The sequence below is a fragment of the Eumetopias jubatus genome, unplaced genomic scaffold (genome assembly GCF_037043125.1).
Source record: "Eumetopias jubatus isolate StellerSeaLion01/CBP00866 unplaced genomic scaffold, mEumJub1_p1.0 scaffold_11, whole genome shotgun sequence".
Classification (NCBI taxonomy): domain Eukaryota; kingdom Metazoa; phylum Chordata; class Mammalia; order Carnivora; family Otariidae; genus Eumetopias; species Eumetopias jubatus.
Window position 1 is genome coordinate 88,284,397 of NW_028274817.1, and position 27,496 is coordinate 88,311,892.

The following is a 27,496-nucleotide window of genomic DNA, read 5'->3' on the forward strand; positions in this document are numbered from 1 at the left end:
AAAATGTCTACTTTGAATTTTGAAAATTGTAACAGCAGATACAACAATATGTTGTCATTTTAAATCTCTCTACAGTATTTACTTAAGACTTATCCCAAGTACCAGCTAATATATTCTTTGCAAAGCTTTTTACCAACTATTCTCTGCCTCTACTTATCTTAAAGGTGGTTATTTAGAATCTTAGAGGATTCCAAAAGAAAAGTCAATCTTTTATATAAAAAGTTCAAAATATCATACCACAAAACAGAGCACAATACCCCCTATGTCTTTTAAGTAACTTTATTTTGATTCATGCATTATCTATATCCCAAAAAAATTGTGTGGGGCTATGTATATGGTTATTATAAAATTAAGGGTTCTAAAGGGTAATGTTGATCATGAGGGGCAGGGGCAATAGGTCTGGCATCAGATACTTTTATACCTGGTAAAATACTTACTTCCTGAAGAGGAGGCTGGGATCTATGTGTGAGATGGCTTTTTAAATGTGTGGGTGTATATGTGTTTTATTATCTGATGTGTACAGGCAGAAGAGGGGAGTCAAAGACCTGACAGAAAAGAATTGGTATAAATTACCATTCTCATTCAAAGGCAGCTTTCTATTTCTCTCAGACTTCAAGATACTTATCTGCATGTTATTAAGACATTCTCTCTGTACTATTCTCAAAGCTTTCTAATAGGAGGAGGTACAGTTCAGCCTTTACTATTCTCCTGGTCATGACTAGTGCTACCACCTTCTAATAAAACAGGCAACTGTTGGGGGGTGGGGGTCAGCATATAAAAGGTTAGGAAGAGAACAACTGCAGCTGTAAATGAGGCCAATTAAAACATGATACAATTGGGAAAGGGTATGCAGGTATGCAGGAGTTTGGGGGAAGCTTTTGGGCTAATAGCAATTTTTTATTTCTTGACCCAAATGATGGTTATGAATGTTTATTTTATAAATAACATGTTAAGATGTATACTTCTGTTTATACATTTTTAAGAATGTTATATTTTATAATAAAAATTGAGGGTAATGCTTCATAAAATCCTAATGAACCTTAACTCACGAGATGGGTCAGACAATTCTCTTGTGGAATGGTCAGAACTAAGCAATGTCCACACGTGCCAATAAAAAACCCAGGCAGACCTGAGTCAAAGGTATGAAAGAAAAAGAAAGGAAGTGGAAGACAGCAAAGAAAAGAAATAAAGGAGAAAAAAAGAAGAAAGAAAAACTATCTAAGGAAGGGTATGTGAGAAAAGCAGTAAGGAGAACACAGAGCATCAGCAGCAAGCCCTCAGGAGAAATTATTTCCTACTCGGTCTTACTTTCTATTTCTGGCCTTTCCTCTGAACCCTTAAATTTGTAGAGGTGTTTTACTCCATAGATGCCTTTCGTGCAGACATCTTATCCACTTAGTTCACAATGTCACATAAATGCAAAGAAACACAGGCTTATTTTAACAAGTTTTCTGTGTATGTTAACACACTAGAAATTTAAAAAAAAACAAAAACAAACCATTAACCTATAAGCAAAAACACGTATTCCAACATACTAGTCTGGGCTACCCTATGTTTATTCTTTAAGGACTATTAAAAGTGTCCATGAGGGAGGGGCACCTGGGTGGCGCAGTTGGTTAAACAGCCAACTCTTGATTTTTGGCTCAGTTTGTGATCTCAGGGTTGTGAGATCGAGCCCCGTATCAGGCTGCACTCAGCTCAGAGTCTGCTTAAGACTCTCTCTTCCTGGGACGACTGGGTGGCTCAGTCGGTTAAGTGTCTGCCTTCAGCTCGGGTCTTGATCCCAGGGTCCTGGAATTGAGTCCCACATTGGGCTCCATGCTCAGCGGGAAGCCTGGTTCTCCCTCTGCCTGCAGCTCCCCTGGCTTGTGCTTGCTCTTTCTCTCTCTGACAAATATATAAAATTGTTAAAAAAAAAAAAAAAAAGACTCTTTCTTCTCCCTCTCCCTCTGCCACCTCCCCCCGCCACAGCTCACTCTCTCTCTCAAATAAATAAATTTTTAAAAAATAAATAAATAAATAAAAAGTGCCCATGAGATGTTATGGCCAATATATATCAAATCATCAAGTTCTTGTTTCAAAGTTTTCCTCAAATTCAATACCTTGCAGACCAAATCTTCAATATCTCATTACTAGATTACTGAAATAGATATGCTCTTTAAGGACACCCTCACTCTGCTCTGGCTTACCCTATGTTTCCTCAAACATGTGCCTCCTGTCATTGCCTACTAACCATGATACTCTAAGTCAAATCTCCATGTAGCATTTAAGGTCTGTGAGCAGAACCTAGTACCTATTCAACTCTATTCCCAGTTATGACCCAACACTGTTCTTCCTCAGCTATGACCTGGCTTATTTCGGGAATTTCTTTATGCAAATACTGGCCCTCTTGACTTCACTGCTTCTCCTCAGGATGGTCTCCCAATCTGAAATATTTTTATTCTTCTATTTCACCCTAAATCCGCTGTTACCTAAAAGACTGACCACCCAAACTCAATACCAACTATGCTTTGCTTAGTGTTAACCAGCAGTTAGGTCCACTTTATAATCAAATCATTTTATTCTCTGTGTAGTGGTATACTACTCTCCAGTTTTTCCAAGTGGCCTATTCTTTGAGGTCCACACTCTTTTATCTTTAATGGTCTAAATAATACAGAAAACGGTTAGATTTAATAGATGTTTACTAATGCCATCACTTTTAACAGTTGGTTGACTGGGCTTCTCGTGGGGGCAGGAGACAGCAATGCTCCACGGTCTATTTACTGAGCTCCTCTCATCTAACAAAATATATCTAGGTTCATTTTCATTTCCTTTTCTAAGCTTTTTACCCATCTTCCCTGTGTGCTTCCTCAGTTTTTCCCCACCTTAGGGGAAAAAAGGGAAAAGGGGTGTGTGTGTGTGTTGTGTGTGTGTGTGTGTGTGTGTGTGTGTAACAGAGGAGTGTGTGGAGAAAATAGGTTATCATTCAGACTACATTCTAATTTTGGTCATCATTTTACCACATTCTTAACTCACCAAACTGTATGTAGACAGAGCATGATCTCTGCACCACAAACTAGAGTAAAAACACCAACACATATAAATTCTGCTGACCTCAGTATTCTGATGACAGAATTTCAGAACATGAGAAATGGCTACCCAAAACTATAAAATATTTTCATGATACAATGCCTGGAAAGGTTTATACTTTTCAAATATTAAAGCATGTTCTCTAGCAATAATTTTGGTGATATAAAACACTACATCTTTTAGATTTTGAGAAAAAATGCCAATGATAATTATGCACAGCAATATGCACTTTTTGTTTTTACAAAGTCATTAAAAAGAAAAAGCTTCCTCAGGACTTTACCAAACTATAGTAAAAATAATATTAACTAAATGACCCTAGCACAGTTTTAGTACATTTGGAAAGAGACATAATAAAACTTTTAACTTTTCAAGGCTAATAAAGCTGAGTCTGGAGATATCCCTCAGGGATATCTGAAGGGATAAATGGTCTAATACCACAAAATTTCATACCAATAAAAGGGCAAATATTCTAACTCTAAATCAGTAATAACATGTATACACACAACAGATAAATACTTCCACACACAGATATTATGAAATGTAGAGGTTCCTTTTAAATGAGACAAATGAAAGATTTGATGAATCAAAGAGACAGGCAAGGCAGGATTTTTAAAGGTAGAGATGGTAAGAGAAAGCAGACCAAACACAGTAAACGGCACAAAGTTACATAGGTAAAAAAAAAATGCTCAATACGTTTCCAGGGAAATGTTAATTATAATGTGACTGACACAAAGAATATATTTAGGGGAACAGTAGACAAGAAGGACCATCTGAGGCCGAACCAGAGAGGACCTTAAATGTGAGGCTCAGTTAGAAATATCACACAAGAGTTCTTCACATTGTCATTTGCTAATGTGTTCCTTCATGGCTTTTTTTGCTCTTTAGCCAGTCTTCATTTCATCACCCCAGATAGTGGGAGACATTTTTTCCTTCCCCTCCTGCAAAGGTTTATGTTTTTATCCATAATTTCCCTGAAGCTTAATTAGTCCAAGCCCTTCCAAATTCTCTCTGGCAATCTATGTGTCACTGGTAAGCATAACTTTACCAGAACTGCCTTAGTTAAATGCTAGTTTTGTCAAAACAGAAGTGTACATAATAAATAACACATGTTAACATAAACTGTTTCATTTTAATGGAACTATACTTAAGCTTTTCATCTAAGAGCATTACTTTGTATTATGATAGCTCAAAAACAGTTATTAAGTTTTTGCCAGACTCCATGCTAGACAAGCTTCAGGATCAATGGTAGTATTGCGAAGACATTAGGTTCATTTGCACCCGAAGCGGTCACCACAATGGAGAACAGATATTCCTACACTTTTAAGAACACTTGTGATTGGTACAGTGCTTAAGGAATTAATCCTAAAAAAAAAAAAAAAAAAACTTCACTTGTACTGTGTTAATACTTCTATGTTTCCAATCTCACCTCCACCTCATTCCCCTAACCCTTTTTAATGTCAACAATAATCACTATATTTCCTTATCAGGCCTATCAGTTAGATTTGGGAGCTTAATTTCCAAAATTCTATGCTTCTAGCATAGAATTATGTATCTCTTAAATTTGCCACCGTAAGACCCTTCTGATATTGATCAATGGGAATACAAAAGGTTCCAGGCTAGAAAGAGAGGATTGATATGAATTTTCAGATGGATATATTTAGAAGTATGGCTATAAGCTATAATAATTTATTACTGTATGTATTTCAATTCCTCTCACCCGAGGACACAGGTTTCTCACTATAAGGCAAGAAGAAACTCAGTTCAAGGTACCCCGAGCAATGTACCCCCTTCAAGGGCAAGAACAAGTGAAGGCATGGGCATGCATTCATGCACCTGTAAAGAAATGGCTGTATAAAGACTGGTTCTAGCTCTCTGATGTTCCTATTTTACTTTGTGCTTCTGTATCTTTCCCCTTCTGGGCATCTTTATTAACTCTGGTCCCACAATACGGAGTACAATCAATAGTAAAACTGAATAATCATCGTAAGTACAATAAGGATGTTACAGTTGCTCTACTGCTTTCTGACATGGGCTCCTCCAAGAAGAGAATGCAACTGAAAACTGGAAAAACTGACCAAATAACAAGTGATCTAGAAGCTAACCCATAAAATCAACGCCAAAAGATACAATGGACAGACTATAGCAAGAAACAAGGCAAACAAGAGATAAAACTATACTTAATAAAATTGTTCTCAATAATATTAAGTCACTGTCACCAACCCCAACACACGTTGGTCACACACATTATCACCAAATACTTATTAACCTAACAAACGCCAACAGACACCATTACCAAGTATCAAATTTTACTTAAACTACAAATATACTAAAGATAAAACATTCTGAGACATCCTAGGCAGATCCTTAGAGCTGACAATACAAAAAAGGGCATAACACACTCTTCTCTAGAAAAATTTTTTCAACATATCCCAAAATTTCATGTAAATAATTTCAGGGAGAAGAAAAATGCCTGATCCCAGCAATTAACAGCTACTTACAAATAAAACCAAATAAAACATACATAACCTAAGGAAGTTCCTAACACTTAAGGCTGTATTCTGAAACTCACCAAGCAACTACTCCATGCTTTCTAATTCTGCCAGCTGTTCAAGAAATAGCAAGATAAGTTAAAGGATGGGACACGAGAGTTTGTGGGGAAAAAAAAAAAAAAATCTGACCAGCAAGAGAGAAAACACATAGCTAGGATGGATTCAGACAGGGTGTGAAATATGTCATTTTAGTAAGCAGCTAGAGTTGAAACTTAAGACGTGAGAAAATGGTGGTGACCAGGACAGGATCAACAGACCAGAGGGCACTTGTTAATTCAGACACTGCATTGTCCTTTTATCATTCAGTTTCATTTCTTAGGTCAACCGAAGGATACAGATACCATATACAGATAAGGAATCATATGATATAATGTTCCACAGCTACAAGTCTCCTAAGTTGACATGGTCATGCACTTAATGAAAGTAATCCAATTTTGAACTGATGATGGTTTCACTTCATTACTGATTTTCCGTCTCTATCTTCCATCTACAGGGAGCTCACACGTTATCAAAGGTAGGTGAAAAACCGCTGGTGTGTGGTATACATGTCCATTCCTAAACTGTAGAGTTCCTTGCCTCAGGTTTCACATAAATTACTTCTGGCTAGCCATAAAGAATGTACCAATGTGCCCAGGAGAACAACTGCAAAAACTGATTAAAAAATAACTACCTGTCAATCTTCAAACCTGGGGACAGAGTACAGTAGAAAAAACATTAGACTGGGGAATCTGAGCATAACCTCACTTCTGCCACTAAAGAGTTACATAATATTCAGTTACACACACACCCTGCTTTCGTTATCTACAAAATTAAGGGAATAAACTAAGTTCTCTAAGACCACTTCTGGTTCTAAAAGTTTAGAATTGTGTATTCTATGAACAGGATCTTCAAGAAACTAAGACTCTTTTAAAACAGTCCTAATCTATCCTTGGTTTTAAATATGAAGCAACTGGACATGAGGTTAGGAAGCTTAAGTTTAGGATTGCTCTACAGTAATGGATAATTTAAGAGAAAAAAATTACAAAGCTTCTTTATAAAGATCAATTAAAGTTTTGTAAAGTTTACAAACAAAATGAGTAATCTGAATGATTACAATACTCTATATATACACACAGGTATTCTCTAACAATGCAGTGCTTCCACAGATGATCAAAACCCAACAGAACCAAAAGCAAAGAGGGAAGAAAAAGCACACAGAAAAAGTCATCCATGTCTACAGTTTCATCTTTAGGGAAACCATACTGAATCACTGCCAATACACATTTAAAAGCTCTGTAATAAATACTCAGGGTGCCCAACAGGTACATGACAGGGTTATAACCTTTGATCAAAACCTTGCTTTGGACTCTCACAGCATTCGCTCAGGTTAAAATTATGGAGAACAGAAGAGACTCTGACAAAATTGGATATGCTTCAAATAAAAAAATGTCTGGAAAGGGCTTTATGGTTTACAAAATATACATTACTGTAAAGTGTAAAAGGCAAGTGACTACAACGCACTTAAAAAAAAATCACACACACACACACACACACACACACGAAAACAGACCTAGGCAGTCTATTTAACTCAAGATCAAATTAAGGGACAGCACTGAGACCAGAATGCCTATCTTCAAACTCAAATTCTATGTTAATTCCATTGGAGAACATTATTATCTTGTCTCATAAGAAAAGCAACAAGAGGGTAAAGGCCATAACAACAGGGCCCTACACTTTATAGAGTTTATAAGATCTTATATATTCCTATCATATTTAATCTCTGACTCTGAAGGTATACCATTATTCCTATTTTATAAATGAGAGAATTGAGAGCTTGTAATCTGGTGCCTAGTTACTGGAAACTGGAAAATACTAGCACACACATACATATATATTGGGGTATGTGTCTTGGGGGGGCGGTAAGCAGCCAATCTTGTCTAAAAGTTTGAAAAGGTAAACTTACTGGTCATCAAAGATCATTTACCCACAGACCTTGAGATGTGAGAGCATAGTCATTCTCCAGTTTGAATAATCTGGGGACCACTGGTCCATAATGAGTGAATGAGAAATTCCAAAAGCTTTCCAGTCTAAGCCTTCTTTAATCAGAATCTCATATACTATATTCTTTTATAAACATATACAACTCTAACAATCTAAAGTGAGTATCTCTGAAGGAACAATCCAATCAATTCAAGAGATTACTTAAAACTGTAGGCTTAGTGACATTAAAATACTTTGTATTTATTATACATACACAGACAATATCAAACAAAACAAGCCATTTACTAGAAATAATTGGAGCTATTAGTTTTATGTCAACTTACCACTGAAATGCATTGTAATGGAAGTAGACCAAACCAAGACCATATAAAAAGGCAGCATTCTGTAAATAAAAGGAAAAAGAGACTTAGGAAAATCATTTAACTTGGGAGAGATTCTCTGGTTTCTTTTTAATCAAACCTGCCCTAAAAAAAAAAAAAAAAAAAAACCTGTCAGCAGAATTCCATGGGAACATCTAAAATAAAAACCTATCATTCAGAAATAAGAAAATGTTTGGATTATGGTATCCTATTCTCTCTTGCTTGCATCTGTATTCTTTCTCTGCTTCTTTGTTTCTTTAACTACATTTAATTTTATATTCAGTGCTGCCAGGAAGGTAGTTACAATTCAAAGGAAATGCACAATATAAACCTAGAACAAATTTTAGTCTTAAAAAAAAAAAGCCCACACATGCTAAAATGACACCTAGCCATTTACATTTGGGGCTTTAACATCAGTGATTCCTGGGGCACCTGGGTGGCTCAGTCAGTTAAGCGTCCAACTCTTGATTTCGGCTCAGGTCACCATCTCAGGGTCCTGAGATCCAGCCCTGCTTAGCGGGGAGTCTGCTTGAGATTTCTCTCCCTTTCCCTCTGCTTCTCTCCCCACCCCACCATGCCTGCGCTCTCTCTCTAAAAAATAAATAAATCTTTAAAAAAATTTAAAAATAAAAAGTAAATAAACATCAGTGATTCATTTTTTAGTACAAAACAGAAAGATGCTTATCCAGACTCATTCTGACCTCTGGCCTCCAAATAGGAACTAGCTAGCTACTCCCTTTTTTCAAAAAGGGCAAATGTTTGAGTATCTATTACATGTTTTGCCAACACATAAGCAAATCTGTTTTGGTAAACCTTATCTGTTTAAAAAAAATAATAAAGCTTTTCACACTGACCCTTGTGAAGAAATTTCTACAAACCTATATATTCTAAAACCTGAAAATTTAAGACTTTTAATAAAATGCTTCTTGCCATACAGTCTTGGGTTGTATTCCCCCAGAAGCACACCCTGAGACAGAAGGTTTTAAATATAAGTAGTTTATCTGGGAAGTTGCCCTAGGAAATACCAATAAGGGAGTGGAGAAGTGAGGCAGGGAAGGGAAGGACACCAATAAAGGGTGCAATAATGGCTGGTTATACAACTGGGATTCAATCCTGCTGGGGATCTCTAGTAGACAGTGTGGAACATTCCTAAATCATCTGGCCCTACGTGTGAGGGACTAGAGTACTTATCCCACAACTGCTATTAGTCACTGGTTAGAGAAGAAAAAAAAATCAGTGATGTTTAAAGTGTAAACAAAAGTAAACAGCTGGGTGACTTTTTGGCCTGCAATTATTTTTTTTTAATACTAAATTTTGTTCGAGGATTATATTGTGCACTTCCTCTGAATTTCAAGTACCCTTCTGGAAACACTGAAAAATGTTTATCTTAGAATGTAATAAATATGAAGATTTAATTTCATTAAAACCTCATTACCCCCAGCTTTCCAAATGAGAAAATTACATGCTATGAGAGTATTCATAGATTTGGGGATTCACACAAAGGCCTCAGACAACATCTATTTCAAAAGCTGATTATTTAAAAAATCTTTTTTAATTTGCTTGGAACTGGTTTTAATCAGGATCATTCATTTATCACCCCATCCCCCACCCCCTGAAATAATTTGAGCATTTACTAGGTGTCAGGGACAATACTCAAGGGTTGAGCAAGCCAAACTGATAAAAACATACTTCCCTGCTGTCAAGAAGTATGCAACCTAGTCTGTGCAGGTGATGGAGAGTGGGGAGAACAGTGATATTAAGAATGCAGGAGTAGTTAATTCCGAGTCATGCAGTGTTCGACCCAGAAAGTCTAGATCTGAAAGACAACTGTCTTCTCAAGTGAGACTGCAGGGAATGGAGCACGGCTGATTAGTATCTGTCACGGACTGAGGTAATTACCCAGAGAAGGTGGGGTGGGGTGTGGTGGAATTTACGGAGGAGCATTTCTGCTTTCAAGAAATACCTGGCATCTCCCAATAGTCCTTACTTTGTTCCTAGCTTATCCTTCCCACTCTAGGAAATCTCACCCTATCCCTGCCACCTTATAAATTCTATCAATTATTCAAGATCCATTTTAAATGGCATCTTCCCCATGAAGCTCTGTTGCTTCTCCTACCTCAACCCAGAAGTAATCTTTCCAACCTCTAAATTTGGCCCCTGCACAATGCCTCTATCCTAAGACATTATTAATAGTAAAAACTTAATTTAATGCAAAATGCTAATATCATTTCTTTTTGAAGGTTCAAACAACTCTATGAGGTGGTGGAGGGCTTCCTTTATAGAATAAAGAAACAAGGATCAGAAAGATTAAACAACTTGCTCAAAAAGACAGGTACTAAGTAGTGGACAAAGGAACTGAATCTAGGCCTGCCTCCAGGGCTCACTCTTAACTACTATATTTTTGTTATTTGTGTACTGACTAAACCCCATCTCACCAGACAAAAATGCCACAAAGGCAGGAATGCTAATTATGTGTGTATCCCGTTATCACCTAGCACAGTGCCTTCTACACAGCAGATGCCCAAAGGTTTAGTAAATTGAATCACCCAGTATTTAAGCTCAGTTATTAAACTCAGCTCCCTAGATGACAAAGAATTAGTATGAGGAACGGTTCCTATTAACCAGGAGCTTATATATCTCAGCAAGGAATTAAATCTCATTTTTCCATAACAGTAAACCATGTAATTCAAAGTTTTATTGAGCATCTATTATGAGTCATAGCAGAGTTATCAGCACTGGGAAGACAGTAGTGAGCAGACAAAAATCCCTATCCTCAACGAATTTACAATTTAATGACAAAAGATTATGAAATTAAGTGCATAATAATATATTCCAACTACAACCATTTAAGAGTTAATGAAGTATAATAAAGACTAGGAAAACAGGTAGTACTTGGGTACTGTTCTCAAGGATAGCTGGGAAAGGAGAAGGAAAAACAAGCCATCTCAGCCAGAGGTTCTAACACCCATCTTTAGAAACAGTGACCTGGAGGTGTGAATGGCTACATGCTCTTAAATAAATGAATTCCTTCCCAATATACAATCTCACCACAAATGCCAATAGCATCCCCACTGAGAAACAAAGGTTTATGCAAAAAGATGACCTGAGCCAAGGCATTGATATGGAAATTAATTTAAATATGACGTAGTCATTCTTCAACCTATACTATGAAGAGTTAGGGGAGTAACTTCCTGGGAAATGTACTATTTAATAAATATACTCCTGCTTCAATACAAATCTTTAGAGGTTAGAGTATCCATACCAGGAGTCAGCAAACTATGGCACACGGATGAAATCCAGCCAGGCACCTGTTTTTGTAAGTAAGTTTTACCGGAATATAGCTACACCCACCCATTTACTTATTGTCTATGGCTGCTTCCAGCTCCAAAAGCAGAACTGAACAGCTGCAAAAGAGAGACTATCAGGCTTACAAAAAAGCCTAAAATATTTACTATCTGGCCTTTTACAAAAGAAGTTTGCCAACCTCTGACCTTGACTATATTACAGTACCCATCACAATCCCAAATTAAGAAATTATAACCTGATGAGACTGCTATCAACTTATACTGAAGGTTCTTATAGTGTGTCTACAGTAAAGTTATTGTCACGGATATGGTTCATTAAGTTAGCAGTTCACCAATACCAGAGTCCATAGTAGTGTTTTCACTGATCCCCAACATAGCTCTTAAAAGAAACTCGTTGTGGTGCCTGGGTGGCTCAGTCAGTTGGGTGGCTCAGTCAGTTAAGTGCCTGCCTTCGGCTCAGGTCATGATCTCAAGATCCTGGGATCAAGCCCCGTGTCGGGCTCTCTGCTCAGCAGGAATCTGCTTCTCCCTCTACCCCTCCCATCCTGCTCATTCGCTTGCTCTCTCTCATAAATAAATAAAATCTTTCAAAAATGAACAAAGTTGGAATGCTGGCAACCCTTTAATTAGAGCAGAGCTGGCAGGTACTGAAAATAGCTGAGAGCTGTGACTGTACAAGATTGGGGATGTGCCTTTCTAAGGAAAAGGATTAGGATGCAGGTATTCATGTTTAATTTTCTTAAAATCGAGACTACAGCACTCCTGCTAGTAGTGCAGCAGCCAAGCTGAGAGCTTTTCTCTTTCCTAAAAAGGTTGTAATTATATTCCATTTAGAAAAAAATTTAAGTGAAACATTAAGACTTTCAGGTCATACAGACATAATTATAATTCCCTTATTAGCCAATTAACATGAGTAATTTGTATTACTAGTACAGTCTATTTTGCAACAACATGTACCTTCCCTTACTGTTTTCTATTGCCTTAGGATCAGACAAAATACATTTCTCAGCCTCCCTTGCAGCTAGGAATGCTCAAATTACTACATTCTCACCAGTGAGGTATGTATGATCTCATGATTCCCTTAAAGGAAAGCGTTGTTGCCCTGTTTCCTCCTTCCCTGACCAGTTCCCCAGAATGCAGAACCAGTGCCAAGGCATAGGAAAAAGACAACTCAAGAAAGGAAAAACAGAGACCTATTCCAATTATGAACAAAAATGCAAAGATACTGGGGCACCTGGGTGCCTCAGTCGGTTGAGCTTCCAGCTCTTGGTTTTGGCTCAGGTCATGATCTCAGGGCTCAGCAGCAAGTCGGCTTGGGATTCTCTCCCTCTGCCACTCCCCCCACTTGCACTTGCTCTCTCTCAAATAATTAAAAAAAAAATGTAAAGATATTACATGTTAGTGACCCCAATCACCTAACAATGGCAAAAACTTATTACCAATTTGAACGTACCTCAGAAATACAAGATTGGTTTAAACAGAAAAAATATAAAACTATCTCAGTGGCTGCAGAATAAGCATTTGCACACAGAAGAAAAATGCTGACATTTAAAGTGGTATTTTTAACAGTTGGCTTTTGGTAAAGAAGTTTCTTTCTCTTCTTAGTTTGTTATTTACAAAAAACAAAGTAACCTTAAGTAATCATACTTAATGGTAAAACATTTAAAACATTCCCTTTAAGAAAGGAAACAACAAATGTACTCTATCACCTCTTCCAATCAATACTGTGCTGGCATCCTAATTACCACAATAGCAGACAAAAAGATAAAAAAAATTGGAAATAACAAAATAACCATTAATTACAAAGGCAGGATAGTCTACATAGAAAATCCAAAGTAACATAGTCAAATTAGCCAAGTTAGTAAGTTAGTGAAACTGCTCAATAAATTTAACATATAAAAGCCAACTGCATTTCTATATATAAGCAGAGATTTAAAAAATTAAAAGGACATTTATAATAGCAATAAAGCTGTAAAATATAAAATATACCTTATAATATGCACAAGAACTTCACGGAAAAATGACAAAATTTTATGGAGAAAAACAGTAGTCTCTTTACAATGAGGGTTTTTTTTTTTTTTAATGTACAAAGTCAATGCAATTTCAATCAATCCGAAGTCACTGTGTTTTATTTAACTTTAGGACTCTAATTTCCAGTACTACAGAAACTGATTAGATATTGAACAAATACTGAAACAAATCTAAGCCTCCAGATCTGTGCTACCTGTTGTAAACCCATTTACCCTTGCCTTTCTTTCCCCACCTTGAGTCCTATATCCCCCAACAATAACCCCAGGCTCTAAAGCAGGAGTCCACAAACTATAGCCAGTCAAATTTTTTCTTTTAAACCCAAGAGCTAAAAATAATATTTACATTTTATAATGGTTACATTGTAACTGATTAATTAAATATCTACAAAACAACTGATATTGTCTCTTGGCCCACAAAGCCTAAAACATTTACTATTTCATTCTTTTAAGAAAGTTTTTGGACCTCTGCTCTAGACCAATAACTTCAGAATTCCCTAAACACCTATTGATTGTACTTTCATGTGCTGGCTCAGTTCTCTTCTTGGAAAGCCTCTCCAGGTCTCCTAGCTGGAAAACTGCCATTAATCCTTCCCTCAAATTGCAACTTCTCTGTGGAGTGTTTCTAATCCCCCCTCAGACTTTCCCATACCCTTTATTCAAAGACACACACTTCCACCCCCCTCATGTCCCTCAACACCTCCAATATATCACTTACCAAAAACATATGCTTATTTGTGTCTGCCCTCACAAGAATATGGGCAACTTGAGAGCAGGAACTATCTTACTTACCCCTGTGTATTGCCAACAAAGCCCTCGTCTATGAAGGTAAAAGCCAGTTAGTGACTGACACAACTACTATAATAGAAAAAGTCACTGAAAAGTCAGAAGATGAGTGCAGATTCCACGAGTTCCCTAGTTTCTGCAACTTTTTATCAATTGTTCTTTTAGATAAGCATACTACCGTAATTCAAAAGCTTTTCTTTCTTAAATTCAAGTGGGAAAAAAAGGGAGAAAGGGTAGGTTTTATATATTTTAAAAGTTCACAATTATAAATAAAAGTATATCAGAACTGTTTAATAAAGTATACTTAATAAAAGTCATCAGGAAGCAACAGAACCTCCTGCCATTTTAACATGTAGCTTACCATCTTCTATTTGTATAATCAAATACATAGCAGCATTAACAGCATACACACAATTTTTCATTCCTACCTTTCTACTTCATACTGTAAACCATAACAGCAATTTCTAAACTTTCCTGACTCATGAAAGGCCTTAGGTTTTGCTGCTATTGTTGAAGGGGATTAGGACATGGTACTCCAAAGTATGCCACTTTGGCATAGGAATTATTTTGGCGTGAAGGCATCTGAGTTCCTCGAATCCCTCATATGTTAAAAGCAGAGCCTCCTAAAAGAACCAAAGTGTCATAACTCCCTCCCAGAGAGGAACTCTGACTTTGTCACAAGACTATCATATCTCCCATCTAGTCTCCTAAGGGCTCATTTATTTTCCGAAAAAAGTTGTTTTCCTGTAAGTGACCTTTCTCCCTCTCATCACCTACTAAGTTGGTATATAGCTCCAAATTCTAGCCACCCTTGGAGTTACTCATCACTGAGTTCTCCCACAGGTATATACGCATTGCATGTGTAAACTGGTTTTTTTTTTTCCCTCCTGTTAATCTGCCTGTTCTAAGGAATTCATAGGCCCTAGCCTAAGAACCTTAGTCAGAAGAAAGCTTTTCTTCCCTACATTTTTTTAAAATTATTATGCCATTTCTTCACAGTAAATAGAGTTGTTGAGTAAATAAGCTTTTATTATTAGCTAGCATTACAAAGGTGTTTATTATAATCACTAATAGTAAACATGTAATGGCATGACAGAATAGTCATGAGATGACTGGCAAATTTTCACTATTTCAAAAATGACTCATTTGTACTGAACTAGGTAAGAAAAAGTATGATCTCTCAAGAAATAAAATTTTTAATTACATAATAAACACCCTTGAGTTCTGAAATGTTAAACAAAGATTAAAATTTAATCATGGATTACAGATCAATGATACCTAATTGTTCATTCTGAATTCCAAAAGCCTCTAACAAAAACTAAAGGTGATCATAAATCAGCCACTAAAACTCTTTGAGTAGGAAAACCCTGACTTGAACTGAACTGACAGGAAGTCTTTATTTACTTACCACTTAATATAACCAATCATACTATCACTGCAGAGATGTAAGTAGGTTGTTGCCACAAGGGATATTATGTAATACAGTAAATGCATTATCATCTTTCTGAAATCCCCCCCCACAAAAAAATCCACTCAACTATACATAATTCTGCATGCAAGAATTTCAGATGAAGAACTGGGGCCCTATAGAATGGTGAATCATTTTATTTTTTAAGATCTAATTATAGAGGACAGGTTTGAAGAGATGCAGTTTGAAGAAAGAAGTGCAACTAAAAGGAGATAATTATCTCAGTCATATTTTTTTTTAAAAATCAATCATACACTTATATTCTTCAACTTACAATACACTGTGGGTATAAATCACACAAAATTAGACAAAACTACAAATATAAAAAGTTAAAAATCACTGTCATGAATATGAATTCTGATCACCACCAGCCACTGGGTATTTACACTCATTGGCTCACAAATAATACTGTTACATTGTTTAATGATGTTTAGAAAACAGAAATTAAAGTAAGTAGCATTAATGGCTTTAAGTGACAAAATCTGGTACAAATTCTTGAATCCTGAGAGAACCAAAAATGTCTACCCCCAAACTTAGTCTGGACCTGAGAACGTAAACCACACCTGAAAGTCTTTTTTTTTTTTTTTTTAAGATTTTATTTATTTATTTGACAGAGAGAGACAAAGCCAGAGAAGAAACACAAGCAGGGGGAGTGGGAGAGGGAGAAGCAGGTTTCCCGCCGAGCAGGGAGCCCGATGCAGGGCTCGATCCCAGGACTCTGGGATCATGACCTGAGCCAAAGGCAGCCCGCTTAACGACTGAGCCACCCAGGCGCCTCCTGAAAGTCTATCTTAAAATGACTTTGCTAGTCCCCTGTTTTCATTAGCATTACTTTACTTTTCCATGTCTCCTGCCCAGGCATATAGTTTGTCCATTATTATAGTAACCATCAATTCTTCAATGAAAAGCATCAACAACAGTTTGAGGCCCAAGATTCTTTGAATCCTTAACTCAAATTCCTTGCCTTGCTATAAGCACCATTTCTGGACTGTTAGATTTGTAGAGATTCTTACCCAATCAAGCTCCCAAATTGAAAGACCTGTCTTTATTATTATTATTATATGTTAATCACCATACACTACATCATTAGTTTTTGATGTAGTGTTCCATGATTCATTGTTTGCGTATAACACCCAGTGCTCCATGCAGAACGTGCCCTCTTTAATACCCATCACCAGGCTAACCCATCCCCCTACCCCCTCCCCTCTAGAACCCTCAGTTTGTTTTTAGAGTGAAAGACCTGTCTTAAAAAAAAGTTTCGATTCTCAATCAATTCTGACCTTACCTTTTCCCTAGGATACCAACAAAGCTTTGCAGAGGTGGTGTTCTCCTTTAACATGGTAAGCAATAAACTCAGGTTTGTGTTCTTGGTATGTGGGGAGTCAGTTTTTGACACCTGGGAGGATCTCAAATTGCCTGTTAAGAACTCTGTACAACTAGGTGCCTGGGTGGCTCAGTTGGTTAAGCAACTGCCTTCAGCTCAGGTCATAATCCTGGAGTCCCGGGACTAAGGCCCACATCGGGGTCCCTGCTCAGCGGGGAGTCTGCTTCTCCCTCCACCTCTCCCCTCAAGTAAATAAACAACAAAAAAAGAACTCTGTACAATTTGAAACTACCAATGATAAATTATTCTGATGGCTAATTAGTATTCCATGTACTGGGCATCCCATAATTATGTTCTCTTATTATTCAAAATATCTACAGTAAGTTTTTAAATAATAAATTTTACATTAAGTTTTCCTTATTATATGTAGGTAAGATTAGAGGGGAGTTCCACTGCAGGCAACGGTACACTAATCTGTTTTGGTCTTAAATCCCAATTCCCTCTTCTACCCAAGTAATTAGAGCTAGAAAAGCCAGACAAAACATTGTTTTAAATCTGTTTTCAGGCATCAGACAACTACCAGAGCATCAAGAACTTGCAAAGTTACAATCACTAACAGCCAAAATTCATTAAAAACCAATGTCCTATTAAAGAGGGCACATTCTGCATGGAGCACTGGGTGTTATGAACAAACAATGAATCATGGAACACTACATCAAAAACTAATGATGTAATATATGGTGATTAACATAACAAAAAAAAATAAAAAAAAACAATGTCCTTCTATAATAAAATGAATAAACTGTGGCATATTCATATAATGAAGTATTATATAGCAATGGAAACAAACTACTGCAATATACAACTACAGGAATGAATCTAACTTATACAGTACTGACTGAAAGAAGACAAGACTTTAAAATATGTTGCACGATTACATTTTTATTAAGTTCAAAAGCAAGCAAAATGGTATCAATACGTTATCACACCACTGCTTCCAATGAAGGCTAATAAGTAAGATGACACTGGTGAAGACTCTCCTAGAGATAGTTAACTATAAAATAACTATAGTTTTATAAAAACTATAAACTCTGGTTTATAGAATTTATAATACATAAAATAAAGCAGCTAACTAAGGGCACTGAAGAGTAAACAGAAACAGGCAGATTCTAGTGGAAAGACGTGGTAGTATGAATAGTGGCCCCCAAAATGTCTATATCCTAAATCCCCAAACTGAGAATATTTACCTTACGTGGCAAAAGATACTTTGCAGTTGTGATTAAATGGACTGTTATATGTGAAGGTTATCCTGAATTACCCAGGTTAGACCCAATGTAATCACAAGAGTCCTTAGTAAGAGGGAGGCAAGAAAGTTAAACGCCAAAGGTGGCAATGTGGGGACAAAATGCAGTAAGATACAGGACCATGAGGCCAAAGAATGTGGGCAAACTGCAGAAGCTAGAAAAGGTAAGCAAACATTCTCCAACAGAGCCTCCGGAAAGAACAAGGCCTACTGACAACTAGTTTCCCCTAAGATGCATTTGGGACTCTGCCTTTCAAAACTGTAAGATAATTAAATTTGTGGGTGCCTGGGTGGCTCAGTTGGTTAAGTGACTGCCTTCAGCTCAGGTCATGATCCTGGAGTCCCAGAATCGAGTCCCACATCGGGCTCCCTGCTCAGCAGGGAGTCTGCTTCTCCCTCTGACCCTCCCCCCTCTCATGCTCTCTCTCTCCCTCATTCTCTCTCTCAAATAAATAAAATCTAAAAAAAAAAAGGATAATTAAATTTGTGTTTTTAGCCACTAAATTTGTGGGAAGTTGTTAAAACAGCAATAGGAAACTAATATGAAAGGCCATGCTTAGAGGAGGAAAGTTGTATGGGCGGAGTTCCATTTTCCCAGCTATTAACTTGCTGCCAGGCATAGCACTTGTGAAAGTGGGTCACTAGTAGAAAAAGCAGTCTAATACAGAAAACCTGAAGACTGGAAGAAGAAATCACAACCCACTAAATAAAGGGAAATTCCAGAAAAGAAAGCCAGAGAATTCTAAATTCTATCCACATGTCTGACTGACTCCGGTATGCAAGTTACAGACTTACAGCTAAGTTAAAGACAAAAGATCTAAGTTGATACTTAAGTTGCCATCCGAAGGAAGTTGAGTTTGCAGTTGGGAGTCCAATAAAGGTAACTGCCTGATAAAAGAGAAAGGGGGAGGGGGACCTCCCTAGAAGAAAATAATAGAACCAAGAGTTAGCATAATTTTCAGAATGTCCAGTATCTAACACAAAATTACACAACATACAAAGATTCAAGAAAACAGAACACATTCTCGAGAAAGAAGAAAATCAACTGAAAGAAACCAAACACAAAATGATAAAGATGCTAGAAAATGGCAGACAAGGGGCACGTGGAGAGCTCAGTTGGTTAAGCATCTTCCTTCAGCTTGGGTCATGATCCTGGGATCAAGCCCCAAATCAGGCTCCCTGCTCAGTGGAGGGCCTCCTTGTCCCTCTCCCTCTGCTGCTCCCACCACCAGCTCCCTGCTTGTGGGCTCAAGCGCTCTCTGTCAAGTAAATTTTGTTTAAAAAATTTTTAATAAAAGAAAATGGCAGAGGGGTAGGGAGCAAGAGAGCGGAGGAGTAGGAGACCTAGATTTCGTCTGGCCTCAGGAATTCAGCTGAATAGGGATCAAACCATTCTGAACACCTATGAACTCAACAGGAGATCGAAGAAAAGAATAGCAACAACTCTGAACAGAAAAGCGACCACTTACTGGAAGGTAGGACGTGCGGAGAAGTGAATCCGAGGCGTTCGGGAGGACAGTCGGCGGGGGTGGGGGCCTCCGTCGCCGCTTCTGGCAAGTGATAGAGCCGCGGAGCACAAGATTGGAACTTTTAGAAGTCGGCTCCACTGAGGGACGTCACTCCAGTGGCTAAGTGGGGGGTGGAACCCTCGCAGGACAGTGTGGTCTTAGGACCCTCGGGGTCACAGAAAGACCGCGGGTGCCTGAGTGCAGCAGAGCTCCCAGGGATCGGAGCGGGGAAGCCGGCTGCAGAGACGGAGCCAAGGCGCGGGCTCTCAGCTCGGGATTACCATAAACTGTGATCCGCAGCCCCGTCGGGCCATTGCTCCTCCAGCAGGGACCCAACAAGCCGCAGAACCGGGGAGACTCCCCTTCCTCCCCGGGGAGGAGCGGCGCAGGAGCGCACCACACGGATCTGCTGGGTTTGGAGACTCCACACGGGGTCGGGGACCAGAGATAGAACCGCTCGGTCACAGGCCGGGTGAGCACGGAGTGCGACCGGAGACCGGGGACACGGGAGTGACTGCTTTTCTCTGGGGGCACACTGAGGAGCGGGGCCCCGAGTTCTCAGCTCCTCCGGGCGGAGATTGGGAGGCCACCATTTTCACTCTCGTCCTCCAAAGCTGTGCCGGGAGCTTGCAGGGAACAAAAGCTGAGAGCAAACCCGAGCAGACTGCTTAGCCCAGACCGACAAGGGCGGGACAATTCTGCCTCCGGCAAAGACATTTGGGAACCTCGGCAACAGGCCCCTCCCCCAGAAGATCAGCACGAATAGCCAGCAAGCCAAGACCAAGTTTACCAATCAAGGAGAACGGGAGAACTCCAGCGCTAGGGGAATACTGCACAGAGAATTCATGGCTTTTTTACCATGATTCATTAGTTTTTCAAATTTTTTTAACTGGATTTTTTTTTTGAATTTTTCTTTTTCCCTTTTTCAACCAACATCTTATCAATCCCTTTTTAAAAAAAAAAACATTTTTTATTTTTCATTTTTAGAGTCATATTTTATCCCTTCATAGTAATCACCCTTATTTTTGGCATATATATATATATAAGTTGTTCTCTCTTTAAAATGTTGAGATACAGTTTCTTCCAACAGATCAAAATATACCCTAAATCATTAGTGTATGGCTTTGTTCTAATCTCCTGCCTGATACATTCTCTCCCTTTTTTTTTTATTAAATCTTCTTTCTTTTTCAAATAACTTATCAATTCCTTTTATAAAATCTTTTATAATTTTCATCTTTACAGTCATCTTCCATCCCTTCATTGTATCAACCCTTATTCTGTACATATATAAGTCTTTCTTCCTTTAAAATATTAGGAGGCACTTTCTTCTAACAGACCAAAATACGCCCAAAATCTAGTGTGTGGCACTGCTCTATGCACTAGCCTGATCATATTTGATCATATTGTTTTTTTTTGTTTTGTTCTGTTTTTGGTTGTTTTTATCTTTTTCTTTTTTTTTCTTTCTTTTTTCTTTCTTTCCCTTTCTTTTCCCCTGGTTTCAGGTCTTTTCTGATTTGTATAGAGTATATTTGCTGGGGACGTTGTTAACGTGTAAGCATTTTGTTCTATCATTCATCTATTCTCCTCTGGACAAAACGACAAGACAAAAAAAATCACCTCAGCAAAAAGAACAAGAGGTAGTACCGTCTGCCAAGGACCTACTCAATACAGATATTAGTACGATGTCGGACCTAGAGTTCAGAATCATGACTTTAAAGATACTAGCTGGGCTTGAAAAAAGCGTGGAAGTTATTAGAGAAACCCTTTCTGGAGAAATAAAAGAACTAAAATCTAACCAAGTCGAAATCAAAAAGGCTATTAATGAGGTGCAATCAAAAATGGGGGCACTAACTGCTAGGATAAATGAGGCAGAAGAGAGAATGAGCAATATAGAAGGCCAAGATAGAAAATAAAGAGGCTGAGAAAAAGAAAGATAAACAATTACAGGATCACGAGGGCAGAATTCAAAAGATGAGCGATATGATAAGATGAAACAACATTAGAATAATTGGGATCCCAGAAGAAAAAGAAAGAGAGAGAGGGGCAGAGGTATATTGGAGCAAATTATAGCAGAGAACTTCCCTCATGTGGGGAAGGAAACAGGCATCAAAATCCAGGAGGCACAGAGAACCCCTCTCAAAATCAATAAAAATAGGTCAACAACCCGACATCTAATAGTAAAACTTACCAGCCTCAGAGACAAAGAGAAAATCCTGAAAGCAGCTCGGGAGAAGAGATATGTAACCTACAATGGTAGAAACATTAGATTGGCAACAGACCTATCCACAGAGACCTGGCAGGCCAGAAAGGACTGGCATGATATCTTCAGAGCACTAAATGAGAAAAATATGCAGCCAAGAATACTATATCCAGCTAGGCTGTCATTGAAAATAGAAGGAGAGATAAAAAGCTTCCAGGACAAACAAAAACTAAAGGAATTTGCAAACACGAAACCAGCCCTACAAGAAATATTGAAAGGGGTCCTCTAAGCAAAGAGAGAGCCTAAAAGTAGCATAGATCAGAAAGGAACACAGACAATATACAGTAACAGTCACCTTACAGGCAATACAATGGCACTAAATTCATCTTTCAATAGTTACCCTGAATGTAAATGGGCTAAATGCCCCAATCAAAAGACACAGGCTATCAGATTGGATGAAAAAACAAGACCCATCAATATGCTGTCTGCAAGAGACTCATTTTTAGACCCAAAGACACCCCCAGATTGAAAGTGAGGGGGTGGAAAACCATTTACCATGCTAATGGATACCAAAAGAAAGCTGGGGTGGCAATCCTTATATCAGACAAATTAGATTTTAAAACAAAGACTGTAATAAGAGATGAAGAAGGACACTATATCCTACTTAAAGGGTCTATCCAACAAGAAGATCTAACAATTGTAAATATCTATGCCCCAAACATGGGAGCAGCCAATTATATAAGGCAATTAATAACAAAAGCAAAGAAACACATTGACAACAATACAATAATACTGGGGGACTTTAACACCCCCCTGACTGAAATGGACAGATCATCTAAGCAAAAGATCAACAAGGAAATAAAGACTTTAAATGACACACTGGACCAAATGGACTTCACAGACATATTCAGAACATTCCATCCGAAAGTAATGGAATACACATTCTTCTCTAGTGCCCATGGAACATTCTCCAGAATAGATCACATCCTAGGTCACAAATCAGGTCTCAACCGGTACCAAAAGACTGGGATTATTCCCTGCATATTTTCAGACCACAGTGCTTTGAAACTAGAACTCAATCACAAGAGGAAAGTCAGAAAGAACTCAAATACATGGAGGCTAAAGAGCATCCTACTGAAGAATGAATGGGTCAACTAGGAAATTAAAGAAGAATTAAAAAAATTCATGGAAACCAATGAAAATGAAAACACAACTGCTCAAAATCTTTGGGATACAGCAAAGGCAGTCCTGAGAGGAAAATATATAGCAATACAAGCCTTTCTCAAGAAACAAGAAAGGTCTCAAATACACAACTTAACCCTACACTTAAAGGAGCTAGAGAAAAAACAGCAAATAAAGCCTAAACCCAGCAGAAGAGAAATAATAAAGATCAGAGCAGAAATCAATGAAAAAGAAACCAAAAGAACAGTAGAACAGATCAACAAAACTAGGAGCTGGTTCTTTGAAAGAATTAACATGATTGATAAACCCCCGGCCAGACTTATCAAAAAGAAAAGAGAAATGACCCAAATCAACAAAATCATGAACGAAAAAGGAGAGATCACAACCAACACCAAAGAAATACAAGCAATTATAAGAACATATATGAGCACCTCTATACCAGCAAATCAGATAACCTGGAAGAAATGGGTGCATTCCTAGAGATGTATCAACTACCAAAATTGAACCAGGAAGAAATAGAAAACCTGAACAGACCTATAACCACTAAGGAAATTGAAGCAGTCATCAAAAATCTCCCAACAAACAAAAGCCCAGGGCCAGATGGCTTCCCAGGGGAATTCTACCAAACATTTCAAGAAGAATTAATACCTATTCTCCTGAAACTGTTCCAAAAAATAGAAATGGAAGGAAAACTTCCAAACTCATTTTATGAGGCCACCATTACCTTGATCCCAAAACCAAAGACCCCATCAAAAAGGAGAATTACAGACCATTATCCTTGATGAACATGGATGCAAAAATTCTCACCAAAATTCTAGCCAATAGGATCCAACAGTACATTAAAAGGATTATTCACCGTGACCAAGTGGGATTTATCCCCAGGCTGCAAGGTTGGTTCAACATCCGCGAATCAATCAACGTGATACAACACATTAACAAAAGAAAGAACAGGAATCATATGATCCTCTCAATAGATGCAGAAAAAGCATTTGACAAAGTACAGCATCCTTTCTTGATCAAAACTCTTCAGAGTATAGGGATAGAGGGTACAGACCTCAATATCATAAAAGCCATCTATGAAAAACCTACAGCAAATATCATTCTCAATGGGGAAAAGCTGAGAGCTTTTCCCCTAAGGTCAGGAACGCGGCAGGGATGTCCACTCTCACCACTGCTATTCAACATAGTATTAGAAGTCCTAGCCACAGCAATCAGACAACAAAAAGAAATCAAAGGCATCCAAATCGGCAAAGAAGAAGTCAAACTCTCACTCTTTGCAGATTATATGATAATGTATGTGGAAAACCCAAAAGACTCCACCCCAAAACTGCTAGAACTCATACAGGAATTCCGTCAAGTAGCAGGCTATAAAATCAATGCACAGAAATCAGTGGCATTCCTATACACCAACAACAAGACAGAAGAGAGACAAATCAAGGACTCAATCCCATTTACAATTGCACCCAAAACCATAAGATACCTAGGAATAAATCTAACCAAAGAGGCAAAGGATCTGTACTCAGAAAACTATAAAATACTCATGAAAGAAATTGAAGAAGACACAAAGAAATGGAAAAACGTTCCATGCTCATGGATTGGAAGAACAAACATTGTGAAGATGTCAAGGCTACCTAGAGCAATCTACACATTCAATGCAATCCCCATCAAAATACCATCCACTTTTTTCAAAGAAATGGAACAAATAATCCTAAAATTTGTATGGAACCAGTAGAGACCCTGAATAGCCAGAGGAATACTGAAAAAGAAAAGCAAAGCTGGCGGCATCACAATTCTGGACTTCCAGCTCTATTACAAAGCTGTCATCATCAAGACAGTATGGTACCGGCACAAAAACAGACACATAGATCAATGGAACAGAATAGAGAGCCCAGAAATGACCCTCAACTCTATGGTCAACTAATCTTTGACAAAGCAGGAAAGAATGTCCAATGGAAAAAAAAGACAGTCTCTTCAACAAATGGCGTTGGGAAAATTGGACAGCCACATGAAGAATAAAACTGGACCATTTCCTTACACCACACAAAGATAGACTCCAAATGGTTGAAAGACCTAAACGTGAGACAGGAGTCCATCAAAATCCTAAAGGAGAACACAGGTAGCAACCTCTTCGACCTCAGCCGCAGCAACTTCTTCCTAGAAACATCGCCAAAGGCAAGGGAAGCAAGGGCAAAAACAAACTATTGGGATTTCATCAACATAAAAAGCTTTTGCACAGCAAAAGAAACAGTCCACAAAACCAAAAGACAACCAACAGAATGGGAGAAAATATTTGCAAATGACATATCAGATAAAGGGCTAGTATCCAAAATCTATAAAGAACTTATCAAACTCAACACCCAAAGAACAAATAATCCAATCAAGAAATGGGCAGAAGACATGAACAGACATTTTTCCAAAGAAGACATCCAAATGGCCAACAGGCACATGAAGAAGTGCTCAACATCGCTCGGCATCAGGGAAATCCAGATCAAAACCTCCATGAGATACCACCTCACACCAGTCAGAATGGCTAAAATTAACAAGTCAGGAAACGACAGATGTTGGCGGGGATGCGGAGAAAGGGGAACCCTTCTACACTGTTGGTGGGAATGCAAGCTGGTGCAACCACTCTGGGAAACAGTATGGAGGTTCCTCAAACAGTTGAAAATAGAGCTGCCATAAGATCTAGGAATTGCACTACTGGGTATTTACCACAAAGATACAAATGTAGGGATCCGAAGGGGTACGTGCACCCCAATGTTTATAGCAGCAATGTCCACAATAGCCAAACTGTGGAAAGAGCCAAGATGTCCATCGACAGATGAATGGATAAAGAAGAGGTGGTATATATACACAATGGAATATTATGCAGCCATCAAAAGGAATGAGATCTTGCCATTTGCAACGACGTGGATGGAACTGGAGGGTGTTATGCTGAGTGAAATAAGTCAATCAGAGAAAGACATGTATCCCGTGACCTCACTGATAGGAGGAATTCTTAATCTCAGGAAACAAACTGAGGGTTGCTGGAGTGGTGGGGGTGGTGGGAGGGATGGGGTGGCTGGGTGATAGACATTGGGGAGGGTATGTGCTATGGTGAGCACTGTGAATTGTGCAAGACTGTTGAATCACAGATCTGTACTTCTGAAACAAATAATGCAATATATATTAAGACAAAAAAAGAAGAAGATAGCAGGAGGGGAAGAATGAAGGGGAGTAAGTCGGACGGGGAGACAAAGCCTGAGAGAGGATGGACTCTGAAAAACAAACTGAGGGCTCTGGGGGGGGGGATGGGTTAGCCTGGTGATGGGTATTAAAGAGGGCACATTCTGCGTGGAGCACTGGGTGTTATGCACAAACAATGAATCATGGAACACTACATCAAAAACTAATGATGTAATGTAAGGTGATTAACATAATAATAAAAAATTAAAAAAAAAGAAAATGGCAGACAAGGATTTTACAGTTGCTATTCTAATTATCATCAACAAAACATGCTCATTATTAAAAAGACAGGAAATCTCAACAAAGGAGAAATGATAAAAAGGGAACCCAATGGAAAATCTGTAACTGAAAAATATAGTATCTGAAATAAAATTCAGTGGACTGAACTAATAATTAAATGACAACAAAGGAAAGAGAAGAATAAACTTCAAAATAGAAAAAGTATCCAATGTGAAGACCACAGAGAAAAGGAAAAAAATAAGAACCCTTCAGGGACATTTATATAAAAGCAAATTATCTAACCTACATGGAATTGGATCCCCAGAAGGAAAGAGAATGAACAAAAAATTATTTGAAGAAATAACAACAAAAATTTTCCCTATTTAATGCAAATTCAAAATGCTCCAGCAAGATAAATATGAAGATGATCATGCAGAGATTTATCATGATCAATCTATAGGAAGCCAAAGGTAACAAGCAAATCATGAAAGAAGTAAGCAAATTGTGTTCAGGGACAGTGGTTCAATTAAGAGCTGATTTCTCATCAGAAAGAGGAAGGCAAGGAGGTAGAACTTCACTTTAAAAAGGCAAGCCAAGCCATAATTCCATAACCAGCAAAAATGCCCTCTAAAAATGAAGTCAAAAAAATATTTTCAGATAAAAGAAATTCATCTCTGCCAGATCTTTACTATAAGAAATGCTAAACGAAGTTCTTCAGCCTAAAACAAAATGATAGTACATGGAAATGATTCACATAAGTAATGAAGAGTATCAGAAATGGTAACCATATGGGTAAATACAAACCGTTACTATTAACACTGTAATATATGGGTCTTTTCAAAGCAAAAGAACATCATCTTGTGGATTTAATAATGTAAATTTAATAGATGTAATAACAACCATATAAAGGAATTGGATGGGTAAGAAGTGGACTTAAGTAATTTCAAACTTTCCATATTTTATGTAAATTGATACAATATTAACTGAGACTT

The 27,496-nt window shown here is 38.0% G+C and overlaps 1 protein-coding gene across 6 annotated transcripts in view; it reads right to left on the reverse strand.

Moving 5' to 3' along the window:
- KDM6A (lysine demethylase 6A) overlaps window positions 1-27,496 on the reverse strand; it is a 209,317-nt gene that overhangs the window by 98,436 nt on the left and 83,385 nt on the right. For all 6 annotated transcript variants that reach the window (XM_028113342.2, XM_028113341.2, XM_028113344.2 and 3 more), the window contains exon 5: window positions 7,922-7,980. In XM_028113342.2, coding sequence (XP_027969143.1) covers window positions 7,922-7,980 — 59 coding nt within the window. The remainder of the gene's footprint in view (window positions 1-7,921; window positions 7,981-27,496) is intronic.